The sequence below is a fragment of the Leucoraja erinacea genome, chromosome 13 (assembly GCF_028641065.1).
Source record: "Leucoraja erinacea ecotype New England chromosome 13, Leri_hhj_1, whole genome shotgun sequence".
Taxonomy (NCBI): Eukaryota; Metazoa; Chordata; class Chondrichthyes; order Rajiformes; family Rajidae; genus Leucoraja; species Leucoraja erinaceus.
Genome location: NC_073389.1, coordinates 12884902 through 12899433, shown reverse-complemented (window position 1 = coordinate 12899433; position 14532 = coordinate 12884902). Strand labels below are relative to the sequence as shown.

At 42.6% G+C, this 14532-nt stretch overlaps 1 protein-coding gene across 3 annotated transcripts in view; it reads left to right on the top strand.

The window, feature by feature from the left end:
• scaf4a (SR-related CTD-associated factor 4a) overlaps nt 1-14532 on the top strand; it is an 87867-nt gene that overhangs the window by 14514 nt on the left and 58821 nt on the right. For 2 of the 3 annotated variants that reach the window (XM_055644504.1, XM_055644503.1), the window contains one exon: nt 7170-7282. The exons of the other annotated variant lie outside the window; for it this stretch is intronic. In XM_055644504.1, coding sequence (XP_055500479.1) covers nt 7193-7282 — 90 coding nt within the window. In that variant the 5' untranslated portion in view covers nt 7170-7192. Of the gene's footprint in view, nt 1-7169; nt 7283-14532 lie in introns of those variants that run through there. 3 annotated transcript variants of the gene reach the window in all.

Below are 14532 nucleotides of genomic sequence, written 5' to 3'. Positions count from 1 at the left end.
AGGACAGGATCGAACACAGATCTGGCGTGTGAGGCAGCAAATCTACCAGCTGTGCAACTATATTTTGTTTTCCAACACACACAAAAATTATACGTTGATAACTTTTGGTTACTAAAAAAAATAAAAAAAATATCAATTTTCAGTCTTAGTCTTTAAGTGACACTATGTCCCCCTTTACAGCTACTGTATGTTTTAAATCAGTTCAAGACTATGGGACAGTACATCGGCCATAAAGTTGCTGCATGAAAGTGCTGGTGCCCGGAATTACTCCTGAATATGGGTGCTGTTTGTATGGAGTTTTTTCCTTTTCCACTTGATCGCATGGGTTTTCTCCGTGTGCTCTTGTTTCCTTCCACATTCCAAAGGTGTGCAGGAACCTTTTTCAGACCAACCCAAAATGTTATATTTTCCATTTGTCTAGAGATTCTGTCTGACCTGTTGAGTTACTCCAGCTTTTTGTGTCTATCTTCGGTTTAAACCAGCATCTGCAGTTCCTTCCTACACATACGATAGAACTTTATTAATCCCAGGAGGGAAAGTATGTGTGTGTGTGTGTATTATACACACACACACACACACACACACACACACACACACACACACACACACACACACACACACACACACACACACACACATATTAATATATATATATATATATATATATATATATATAGTTATCTATATATCTATATCTATATATAGATATATATCTATGTATAGTTATATATATATATCTATATATAGTTATATATATATATATATCTATATATAGTTATATATATATATATCTATATATATCTATATAGTTATATATAGTTATATATATATCTAGGCTGTTATTGTTTTGAGTTTGGTGGTGGAACCTCCAGTTTAAATTTCATTTGGAATATTTTTGGAGGACCAGGAAACCAAGTAGCAAGAGTTACTCCAGGGAATTACTCCAGCTCCAGGGAGTGTTTGCGTTGGGTTTCAGCGGTCGTGGCAGTGACTGAACAGCAATGGCGGCCAGATCTCCCACAATATAAACGGAGGGAGTAAGTTCCCGGCGCCGACCAGTGCGCATGTGCTGGGCGGCCAATGATGTGCTGGCCGTGGTTGTGTGCAGTGGGAGGATGTGCTGGCCGTGGCAGTGCGCATGTGCAGGGCAGTCGAGGATGTGCTGGCTGCCGTGCCGACGGATGAGGAGCGGCTGGCCATGCCGGCAGATGAGTGGCCGGACAGCGGAGACCTGGCGGCCCGGTCACAGATGGCGGGTGGAGACGGAGAGTGACAGAGAGAGAGAGAGATAGAGAGGGGGGCCCGCTTGGAGTTGAATGGTAGGTGTCCCAGGTGCTTGCCAAGCTGGGCAAAATGATACTGCTTTTAACTTGCCCAGCGGGACTTTAGGTGGCAATTGGCAAACGGGCAACCGTTAATTTCGAGCCCTGCCTTCCCCACCCACTCCTCCCCAATCACCACTTCACACCTATTCAAAGCATGACTCCAGTCAACAAAGACTGAACCGTTTCTGACCCACCTCTCCAATCGCCACTTAACACCCACTTATAGCCTGACTGCAAACGACTGGGGCCACATCCACTACCCATGAATGAACGACTGACGATGGCGCCCCTGGTTTAACCCCATAGAAAATAGGTGCAGGAGGAGGCCCTTCGAGCCAGCACAGCCCCGATGGTGGAAATTTTCTTGTAAGTTACGTGAAAGAGGCAAAAAAAGGCTGATATAGGTACTCGATCGTGAAAAAATCGATCATGAACAATCTGCCTCTTTGCTTTCCCAATATCTTTTTATTCATTCAGCTGAGCAAAAAATTCTCAATGTCAATCATGAATAGTTTGTTCAGAAACTATCATAGATGGCGACGATCGGAAGAAACTTTGCATCTCAAAACTCGGTGCTAAGTTATTACTTTGATGGGTCTGCTTAAATTGGTTTTAATTCAACATAAAGGCAAATAAATAATGAAAATGTTAAAGAGTTTCACTAGCATCTAAAGAGAGCAGGTGTTTAAGTGAAATTCTGTATTTATGCTAATTTTTAAGTATATGCACTAAAATGTGGCAACTAATTCACACACTGCCGTTATGAAATAGTGACCATATAATCTGTTTTGAAAGGTTGATATTATTGTGAAACATTGGAGATAACTTTTTGCTTTTATAAATGGTTGCATAGGATATGTTCCACCGAAGAGCAGGTTCTGCCTCTGCTTAACACCTCATATAAAAACTGATTTTTCTGACGATGTTACAAATTTCACAGGCAACAAAGATGATAGTTGTCCCCGGGATCGTTGTGTCAAACTATGGAAACTACTACAAGGGTGCAGGCAAGGTTAAGTCTCTGGCCACTTCAACTGTTTTAACAGTGATCTTCATTCCAGAAGTTGAGTATTCACTACTGCATATTCTCAGATAATTTAAATACTCATGCCTGTAAGCTCGAGACTTAAACACCATCATATGAGTTGTCATTGACACGTTATATTCATGTCCCACTAGTGTCAGGTCTTGAAGCTGCCATCTCCATTGACCATCCCCAAGTAGTTATGCTATTACTGGGTAGTGTTCCTAAGAACCTTTGCATTATAGAAAATAGCAAGAGCAATTGTGTCAATGGGAAAAGGAGAGTTAGCAGCGAGAGTTTTGGACATGCAATAACAAAGTTGCTTTTCGTACAGGATTTTCAATAATAGAGGTGTTTTTATAGCTAGAGGTTTATTTTAAACATGTAAGCTAAAAATATTGTATATTAGGAGATACAAGGAACTGCAGATGCTGGTTTACAAAAAAAAGACACAATGCTGGAGTAACCAGAGATTCTGCCTGACCCAGTGAGTTATTCCCGCACTTTATGTCTCAGATTGTATGTTACTTTGTTTATTAGAGTATTGTTGCTCAAGTATCAATAGAATCGATTGCTTGTCAAATTGGCCTGCCATGGTGATACTGGCATCCTATGTTCTTTAGAGGCGATTGATTACTGCGGGGAGGTAACATAAAAATAGCTTGTTTCCAAGACAGACAGCTTTTTTCTGTTTGTTAACTTCCAAAGTAATACAGGTTTAGGAAGATGAAAGCAAGGCCTTTGGGGGCCATGAAAAGGCATTGGAAGTCAAATTAAAGAAAATCTAAAGGGTAATTGAATGTACATTTAATCCGAGCAAGTGTGACGTGTTACACTGGAAGATTGACTGTAAGGGGAAAATGTACAGTTAATGGCAAGACTCTTAACAGCATTGATATACAGAGGTATCTTGTGGTTCATATATATAGCTTCCTAAAAGTGGCAATATAAGTAGATAGTGATAAAAAAGGCATATGGTGTGCTTGCTGGTCATTACAGGATGGATGTGCAGGGTTTGGAGAGCATGTAGGCTTGATGGTAGGAACAGTAGCGTAATGCCGGAAAGTTTTTTTTCATCTGGAGACCGGTGACGAGTAATGTGCCTTGGGTGTCTGTCTAGGTCCATTGTTGTTTGTTATCTATGTCAGGGGCCTCCAGACTTTTCAGCATGAGGGCCACATTATATATTTGGCACATTTTTGTGGGCCGTAGGAAAAAATAAAGACAATAGAAAATAGATGCAGGAGTAGGCAATTCGGCCCTTCGAGCCAGCACCGCCATTCACTGTGATCATGGCTGATCATCCACAATCAGTATCCTGTTCCTGCCTTCTCCCCATATCCCTTGACTCCGCTATCATTAAGTGCTCTATCTAATTCTCTCTTGAAAGCATCCAGAGAATTGACCTCCACTGTCTTCTGAATTAGAGAATTCCACAGATTCACATCCCTCTGTGGAAAAAGTGTTTCCTCATCTCCGTTCTAAATGGCTTACCCCTTATTCTTCAAGAGTGGCCCCTGGTTCTGGACTCCCCCAACATCGGGAACATGTTTCCTGCCTCCAGCGTGTCCAATCCCTTAATAATTCCAGAGTATACAAGCCCAACCGTTTCACTCTATCAACATATGACAGTCCCGCAATCCCGGGAATTAACCTTGTGAACCTAGGCTGCACTCCCTAAATAGCAAGAATGTCCTTCCTCATATTTGGAGATCAAAACTGCACACAATATCTGATCTCCAGGTGTACTCTCACTAGGGCCCTGTACAACTGCAGAAGGAAAGAAATGTCAGATTTGCTGTACAGACTCGATCTTGGAGGTAATATTCCAGTTCCGATGCTCAAACAGGGGTAGTGGATAGATAAGGTAGCCGATGGCGTCCGTGGGCTTAGAATGGACTTTGGTCACTCGCGTTTTGACTGAATCCTAGATAGAGACAGCGAGGAAGCGAAGGGAACAGTCGGGGCTCGGGCAGAGGAAAGTGGGAGCTGGTTAGAAACTGGCAGTGGGAGACATGAAGCGTTAAAGCGGTGAACGAGAGCAGGAAGCAGCACCGATACAGACATGATGTACCTGAGAGAAGTGAGGGAAGAGACTGGTGGCGACTGAAACAAGGAATGATCTACATGTTCTACAGGGAGAGAGACAGAGCCTGAGCACAACAGGCTCTCACCTGGAACCGGGAATTCAGTTTGAACACATTCTTCCAAAAATCTGTTTTAAAGAAAAAATATCTGTTGTGTGGAGAGCAAATGCTGCAAACACACTACAAATTCTCTGAGTCGCCGGACTTTAGGACCTGGGGGAGCCCGGAGCTCAGTGCTTGCAGCGGGCCGGATAAAATCTCATAGCGGGCCAGATGTGGTCTGCGGGCCATAGTTTGGAGACTCCTGATCTATGTCAATGATATGGATGTGAATGTGCAAGGTATAGTTGTTAAATTTGCAGATTATGTTTAAATCAAAGGTGTTGTGGAAAGTGGAAATGGTAAATGGAATTTAAGTGGAAATGGTAAATGGAATTTAATTCCGATAAAAGTAAGGCTGGACTTTCACAGTGAACGGTAGAGCCCTGAGGATTGTTGTTAAACAAAAATAAACCAATGAGTAAAACTACATAGAAGTTGGATTGCTGCAGTTATTCAAGATGTATAGCTGGAATATTGTGTTCAGTTTTGGTCGTCCTACAATTGGAAAGATGCCGTTTGAGCTGGAAATAATGCAGAAAAGATTTGTTGGCAGGACTTTTGGGACTAAGTTTTAGGGAGAGCTTGAGCAAGCTGGGAGTTTATTTCTTGGAGTGTAGGAGAAAGGGGGTTGATCTTAGAGGTGTATAAAATCATGAGAGGAATAGAGAAGGTCAATGCACTGCTCCAATAAAGCATTATCTTACAAAAAATCTTGCCCAGCTATCATTTAGTCCTTTTGTCCTGAAGAATGTTTAAGTATATTAGTTATTGGAAGTACATTCAAACCACAAAGACAAGTTTTGATTATTAAAATGTGTCATGTTGCATTGTAACTGGCTATTTATCAGATACAGTGGTTGTTGGTATTTTAGGTAAGGATTTTAACTACTTGGGGGAGATTAGCTCTATGCTTTTAATGAGCATTTATCCGATAATGATATGTACCATTCATTTTACAATTTTATTCCTGAATGTGATATTTTCTTGATGGCAGTTTTGAAACAGCTGAGAAATATTTGTAGTTGATAACAAATGGTATTTTGGAATACGGTAATTAATTTCTTCAGTTGTGAAGCTTTATTTCCAAAATAATTGTTAAAAATAATTTGCAGGGGCCAAAATTTGTTCTTGAATTCAAAATACATAATTTTATTCTGTGATAGTATGCTCATACCAGCTAGCCTATCTTGTTTAGTATATGTTTTTTTTAAACAGCAAAAATATTTGGCCTCTCGACACAATAGGTGAGCCTTTTACAGCACAAGAACAGGCCTGTCAGCCCATAATGTCCATGCAAACATAATGTCAGGTTAAGATATTCTCCTCTGACTGCACATGATCCCTATCCCTCCATTCCCGGCATATCTATTTGCCTATATAAAAATCTCTTAAATGGCATTATATCTGCTTCCACCACCGCCCCTGGAAGTGGTTCCAGGCACTCGCCACTCTGCATTTTCAACAAAAACTTGCCCTGCACATTAAATTTTGCCCCTCTCGCCTTAAAAGCTGTGCCCTCTAGTTTTGATATTTCCACCCTGGGGAAAAAAAAGTTCTTGATGTCTACTCTTTCTATGCATCATACTTTTATATACTTCTATCAGGTTACCCCTGTGTTTCGATGCTCCAGAGGAAACAAACCAAGTTTTCCAACCTCTCGTTATAGTTAATATAGACTAATCCAGAGAGCATTCTGGTAAACCTCTTCTATAATGTAAACATCCTTCCTGTAATGGGGTGGCCAGAACTGCACGCAGTATTTCAAATCCTAGTCCTATAACGCTATTAAGTCCTATAAAGCTGCAATGTGACTTCCTGACTTGTACCCAACGTCTCAACCAATGATGGCAAGCATACCATACACCTTCATTACCACTCCATCTACTTGTGTTTGCCACTTTCAGGGAGCTGTGGACTTAGACCCCAAAATCCCTGTATATAACTGCTGTTAACGATCTTGCCATTTTATTGTATTAATATTTTTCAGCAAATAAAACCCTTATCTTATTTCTATGGTGCTGCATACAGTTGTGAAAACTATTGTTTTATAAACAGCTATTTATGTGATTCAAGAAAGATCTTGGATACACAAGAAACTGCAGTCTGGAATCTTAAACAAAGAAATGTGCTAGAAGAACTCAGCAGTCAGGCAGTATCTGTGGAGGAACGGATAAAGATTTGGGTCAAGGGCCTTCTCCAGACTGATGGAGTGGGGGGGGGGGGGGGAGTTGGAAAAGAGAGGTGGGGTGTGGACTAAAGCTTAGTGAATGATGGTGGATACAGGTGAGGGGGGGTGATCGGCAGATAGTTTGAGAGAGTCACAAAGGCTAGAGGTGAAAAGAAGACAAAAGGGTGCAGATGAGTGAAATGTAAAGCAGGTTATAGGGATAGGGGTGAAAGGGAGCAGAAGGAGGATAAAGAAGGGATCAAAGGAAACGTTAGACTCTGGGATGGGAGAGGAGTGTACGGGTGTGGTGAGCAACAATGTGACTTGGGTGGTGGGATAAATGGGTTCACTCCTGGATGGTAGAGATTGAATATGGAAGGTATTAGTTGAAATTGAAGAATTCAATGTTTATACCATTGGGTTTGTAAGCTACTCAACCCAAATATGAGGTGCTATTCTTGCAGGTTGCGGTGGCCTCATTCTGATCATGGAGGACAGAAAGGTCGGTATAGGAAGGGATGTTAAAATACTCAGCAAGCAGGAGCTCCAGCAGACCTTGGTGGACCAAATGCACATGGTCAGTGAAACTGATTCCTAGTCTACGCTTTGTAATGCCAATGTAAAATAATCCACATCTGGAGCACCGAATGCAATAGACAAGGTTTGAAGGACATGAACATGAACCTTTGCCTCGTCTGGAAGGGTTGCTGTGGTCCCTGGATGGCAGTGAATTAGGAGGATGTTTGGACAAGTGTTACATTTCCTGCAGTTGTTGGAGAAAGTATCTGGGGAGGGGACGAGTTGGATGGTGGGGATGGTCTACGGAAAATGTGAAGGTGTTGAAGATGGTGGAAATGTCAGAGAGTGATGAGGTGGATGTGAATGGTGGTGCGATGAAATGTGAAGACCAGTGGAACACTGTCCTTGTTTTGTCTGGGGGTAGGGAGAGCAAGATATGAACTGCAGGATACAGGGGAGACATGGGTGAGGGCTGCATCCACAACAGCATGGAAGGATATCAAGTTTATTGAAGAAAAAAGACCTTGGATGTCCTGGAGTGGAAAGCCTCATCTTGGGAGCAGATGCGGCAGAGACTAAATTAGAGTAAGGGGCTGGCGTCCTTGCAAGGTGGGAGGAGAAGTAGTTAGTTTTGGTTAGCTTTTCAGGAAATAAGTTTACAATAGATAATAGGTGCAGGAGTAGGCCATTTGGCCCTTTGAGCCAGCACCGCCATTCAATGTGATCAATGCTGATCATCCCCAATCAGTACCCCATTCTTGCCTTCTCCCCATATCCCCTGACTCCGCTATCTTTAAGAGCCATATCATGCTCTCTCTTGAAGTAAGTTGGGATGGGATACCTGAAATAATAAGCTTCCAACTAGAATATATCATGACTAGTTTGGAATTTGATACATTTCCTGAAGTCTGTTTCAGTGGTCATGCTTTTTTTTCCCTTAACCTTGTTTATGGCAAGGTATGCATCTTGCTCCATGATATAACCATGTAACAATTACAGCATGGAAACAGGCCATCTCGGCCCTACAAGTCTGTGCCGAACACTTATTTTCCCCTAGTCCCATCTACCTGCACTGAGACCATAACCCTCCATTCCTTTCCCATCCATATACCTATCCAATTTATTTTTAAATGATAAAATCGAACCTGCCTCCACCACTTCCACTGGAAGCTCATTCCACACAGCTATCACTCTCTGAGTAAAGAAGTTCCCCCTCATGTTACCCCTAAACTTCTGTCCCTTAATTCTGAAGTCATGTTCTCTTGTTTGAATCTTCCCTACTCTCAATGGGAAAAGCTTATCCACATCAACTCTGTCTATCCCTCTCATCATTTTAAAGACCTCTATCAAGTCCCCCCTTAACCTTCTGTGCTCCAAAGAATAAAGACCTAACTTATTCAACCTTTCTCTGTAACTTAGTTGTTGAAACCCAGGCAACATTCTAGTAAATCTCCTCTGAACTCTCTCTATTTTGTTGACATCCTTCCTATAATTAGACGACCAAAATTGTACACCATACTCCAGAATTGGTCTCACCAATACCTTGTACAATTTTAACATTACATCCCAACTTCTATACTCAATGCTCTGATTTATAAAGGCTAGCACACCAAAAGCTTTCTTTACCACCCTATCTACCTGAGATTCCACCTTCAGGGAAATATGCACAGTTATTCCTAGATCCCTCTGTTCAACTGCATTCCTCAATTCGCTACCATTTACCATGTACGTCCTATTTTGATTTGTCCTGCCAAAATGTAGCACCTCACACTTATCAGCATTAAACTCCATCTGCCATCTTTCAGCCCATTCTTCCATATGGCCTAAATATCTCTGTAGACTTTGAAAATCTACTTCATTATCCACAACACCACCTATCTTCGTATCATCTGCATACTTACTAATCCAATTTACCACACCATCATCCAGATCATTGATGTACATGACAAACAACAGTGGACCCAACACAGATCCCCGAGTCACCCCACTAGTCACTGGCCTCCAACCTGACAAACAGCCATCCACCATTACTCTCTGGTATCTCCTATTCAGCCACTGTTGAATCCATCTTGCTACTCCTGCATTAATACCCAACAATTGAACCTTCTTAAACAACCTTCCATGAGGAACCTTGTCAAAGGCCTTGCTAAAGTCCATATAGACAACATCCACTGCTTTACTCTCATCAATTTCCCTAGTAACCCTAGAAAAAAATTCAAGAAGATTAGTCAAACATGACCTTCCAGGCACAAATCCATGTTGACTGTTCCTAATCAGACCCTGTTTATCCAGATGCTTATATATATTATCTCTTAAGTATCCTTTCCATTAATTTGCCCACCACTGATGTCAAACTAACAGGTCTATAATTGCCAGGTTTACTCTTAGAAACCTTTTTAAACAATGGAACAACATGGATCTTCATGGATCTGATGGACTGGATCTTCTGATATAGTGGTAAACAATAATTGGAATTACTGTCAATAACTTTATTTCCAATTAGAACGTGGCTGGATTGTTGGGTAACGTACTGCCTGCTGCCTGAATGCTGTTAGGATTGGTCCCCAGTTGTACCACGGGAAACGGCAAACTCCCGAAACAAGAGTCTTCCAGCCTTTATTTGGATGGGAGGGGGTTTACTGCCTGTCGGCAAGTTCTTTTGGGATTTTTCAGTGCTGGACCCCCCCTATCTGAGTCTAGACATCCAAATGTCTAGAATTATAACCGCAAGTAAATTTGAATTTTTAAATTTTGTGTTCCCATATATTTGTTTGCCCCAAATTGTTTGTTGGCTGGTTGGGGCAAAAAATTAAATTAAGATGACCTTGATGCTAATGTTTTACGATTATTTAACAATTATCATTGTACAACTTTTTTGTTCCTGGTTACTGAAATGAAAGGCCTGGTGACATTTTCAGCTCTGTCCCTTCTTGAGCTGGAATTCAAAGGTTTCTTTATTAGTCACATACACCTAGGTGTAGTGAAATGCTTGTTGCCAATGCAGCACATAAAAAAAGAATACAAACATGACAATAGAACTTTAACATAAAAAACATTCCCCCACAATGGGTTCCATTATGAGGGAAGGCACTAAGTCCAGTCCCATCCCCATGTCCACCCATAATCGGGCCTATTGAGGCCTCCGCAGTCGCCACTCCGGAGGCCCGATGTTCCAGGCCGTTGTCGCCGGATGATGGTGCTCCGGCGTCGGGAGAATCCTCTCAAAGGCATGGGACACCTGGAACGGCAGCCTCCTTACTCGAGACCGCGGCTTCAGAAGCCAACAAGGCCGCGCCGGTTGGAGCTCCACCACTGGCAATCTCAGCAAGAGATCTCAGGCTCCCGATGTAAAGTTCAGCGTCACCGGTCGCTCAACAGTCCCGCAGCTCCGCTCTGTTTTACTCGGCGGTTTTCAGCTCACCGGAGCTCCAGCGCGGCGACCCGGGCAAGGCATCGCCCGCTCCGCGATAGCGCTCCAGCGCTGTGCTGCTGCCGAAGCCAAGGTTCTGTGCGGTCCCCTCAGGAAACGACGCTCCAGGCCTGCTGGTAGGCTGCGAGGACGGGTCGACGGTGCAGCCCGGAGAAAAGCTGCCTCTCCGACCAGGTAGGGACCCATAAAGGTAGTTTTTCCCCCCCCCCCACATCCCCCACATAAAATAGACTAGAACTCCAGAACAAAAACACTTTTAACTAACTAAAAATAAAAAAAAGAGATGAAAAAACGGGCAGCTGCAGGCTGGGCAGCCATACCATACAGGACGGCCCCCCTGAATTTGTAAAGAGGACAGAATATCTTCAGGGAAGTCATAAGACTTTAATGCTTTAATCAGTAAGTGGCATGGAGTGCACCATGGGTTTGTTTTGTCAAAGGTTCAGTCAAGGGTTTGGCAGACTCAATGCTGCCACTGCAACTGCAAGGTGAGTGACAGGCAGATGTAGAATCGGATAAGTCGGCCCAATGCATGTCCTCTTTATTGCCCTTGTCTAACTTTTTCCACAAGATTAGGAAGTTTTTATTTTAAGGAGTTGGAATTTCAAATGTGATTTACTCTTGTGTTGCAGATACATTCTTGTGTTTAAAATTGCGATTCAACTATGACAACCCTCAAAGGCACATTTTTTAATAATAATCCACTTTCAGAACTCATAATCGCCTTGTTAAATTTCATTCATTGTGACACACAGATTGTACGTGTCCAATGATTTATTACCCATAGCTATTGACCTGAAGATTTGTATAATGCCTTTATATTTGCAAACCATCCCAACTTACTTGAGAGAAATTCCCAATGAAAGATTTACTTGGGCAGTTAACTGGGGCAAATGATTTAAACTTTAAGGACTCAGTGCAAGTTAAATATCTTTGATGAAAATAAGATAATTTTGTTGAAATAATATAAAGGAACACATTTGTGGATCATACTTTTGTTGTTTATGACTTACAAAAGCTTCTATTAGAGGAAGTATCTTAAATAATTCTCTACATCGGCGAGGCCAAGCACAGGCTCGGTGCTTACTTTGCTGAACACCTCCGCTCAGTCCGTCTTAACCAACCTGATCGCCCGGTTGCTCAGCACTTCAACTCCCCCTCCCATTTTCAATCTGACCTTTCTGTCCTGGGCCTCCTCCATTGCCAGAGGCCCAGCACAAACAGCACCTCATGTTTCGCTTGGGTAGTTTATACCCCAGCGGTATGAACATTGACCTCTAATTTTAGATAGCCTTTGTTTTCTCCCAACCCTCCCCCTTCGCAGTTCACCCACAAGTCCTACTGTCTCCGCCTACTTCATTTCTTTTCCCCCACCCCCCTGACATCAGTCTGAAGAATGCAGACCCAACCCAAAACATCGCCAATTCTTTCTCTCCATAGATGCTGCCTCACCCGCTGAGTTTCTCCATGAAATGCCCAGAACCACGTGGTACAGAATGTCATTTGCATATTTATCTATGCACTATCTTGATTTATACTGATATTTGTCATGGACTGGATATTGAACACTTTTGTTATTCCCTAAAAAAGTGAAATTCTTGTTTAAATAATGATACATTATATTGCGATTGAACATTGAAATACTGCACAGGCACAGACTCTACTGCCCACAATGCCTGTGCCAAACATGATGCCAAGATAAACCAATTTCATCATCCTACATACGATTCATCTCGATTTCCTGACTTTCTTGGACCAGAGATCTTGGATTAATTTTCTGCCAATGCCCAAGTTGAAATTCAATATGTTCCTCTTGTTTCCTGTGAACTAACTGTTATTCTGACAAAATCATAAAATCCATTTGTTATAAAGTCAATATCATTTTAATGGTTTGAATACTAAGTTATCAAGAATATTTGTCTTAATGTGTTTTGTATCTTCAGAACAGGTTTTCTGGCTATATCTACCCGTAAACAGTGACAATATCATATTGGGTCAGAATTCCATGGAATACTCTGAACTGAAGCTCACTGCACTTAGCTGGGAGTGCTTATTCCCACTACACAGCAACATTGGTGGGCGGTCCCTTTGAACTCTCAGCCTCCCATTGTCTTGCAGGATCTTGTGCCAGATTTTGCCTCTTGTATTGAAAATCTGCAGTTTTATTCTACACTTAGGTTGAGAGCACAGACATGCTTTTTTTTTAACCATCCCTACCCAAATCCATGTATTCAGTGGTGTTATGACATATGGATGTTGCCCCATCCCTAGTGGTGATTGCAAGAACATATGACATCCCATAAAGTAAAACTTGCACTTGAACAATCTCATCGCATGTTGCATTGTATTATGTTTTAAACAAATATAAGTAAACCATGGTAATTTTTTTGCTGTATGTAACACCTGTTTTCCACCAGCACAATACACTGATTCAGAGTTCATATTTTTACAAGTGTTTGGGGGCTCAAAATAAGTTACCTTTTAAATAGACACAAAATGCTGGAGTAATGCAATGACAATCTTCATTTGAAATTGGTGAAAACAAAATAATGAAACAATTTGATTAACATACAATTTCATGAATTGAAAAACACTTTCCATCAAATAGAAAAGGGAAGAAGCATAATTCCAGCATAGCCTGACTTCACAATTTCCCATCCTCCATTTGCTTCTCTGACCACATATTCAACTCTTTAATTTTCTCACTAGCATCACACTTGTATATGAATATTATTTGCCTATCAATGACAGATGCTGTGGAAGATTCACTATTGTATGTGCCCTAAAAATTAGACGAGATAAATGACAAATAATGTTTAAAAACATAATTGAATGTAAATTTGGTATGCCTGGTGCAGATAGATTGTCAGAAGTTCTTGCAAAGAGTAATGAGCAAAAAAACAATGTGTTGGAGAAACTCAGTAGGGCAGGCAGCATCTGTGGAGAAAATGGGGGAAAAGTAATGGGGGAAAAGGCACAACCTTTTATCCGAAAGCCTTGGGACCAGACACTTCTCGGATTTCGGAATTTTTCGCATTTCCGAATGGAAGATTTTTAGCGTAGATTAGGTAGGTAGCGCGGGCGGTTTGAAAAGTCTGGAGCGGCTGCCTCCTCCCCGGAGACCGGGGAATCATTGTAAATCATTGCTTAAATGTTAGTCAGTTAGTTTGGCGGAATTTGATGTGGTTGGTGGGGGGGGGGTGAAGGGGGAAACTTTAATTCTTAGTTCCCTACCTGGTCGGAGAGGCGGGGAGCGGGCAATGCCTTACTGGGTTGCCGTGCAGTAAGCTACGGAGCGCTGTGGCCACCGACTCCCAACATCGCGGAGCTGGGGGCTGGGGGCTGCGGGCGGGCGGCGCTGGTGGGAGCTCCGACCCCGGCAACTCTACCCCTGGCTGCGCGGCGCTCCAAATCCAGCGCCAGACGCCCGCAGCCCCAGCTGTTCGGAATCGGCGGCCACAGCGCTCGGGAGCTTACTGCACGGCGACCCGATAAGGCATTCCCCGCCTCTCCGACCAGGTAGGGGACTAAGAATTAAAGTTTCCTCCTTCCCGCCCCCCCGCCCCCCCCCCCCCCCCCCCCCCCCCCTTCACATAAAAGCCCTCCAAACTACCTGACTAACATTTAAGCAATGATTTACAGATGTTTAAGTGCCTCCCCGGTATCCGGGGAGGAGGCAGCCACTACAGTAGTACAGACCTGGGTTGACCGTGGGTCGTTTCAGGTCAAGTTTGGCGCCAAACGCGAGCTTTGGTGTGCAGACGACATCCTGGAAAAAATGTCAGTTTTTTCAGAGCTTTCTGGTTTCTGGAACTCCAGATAAAAGGTTGTGCACCTGTACTTGACATTTTGTTGCTGCTTTCATCTTGATTACTGAA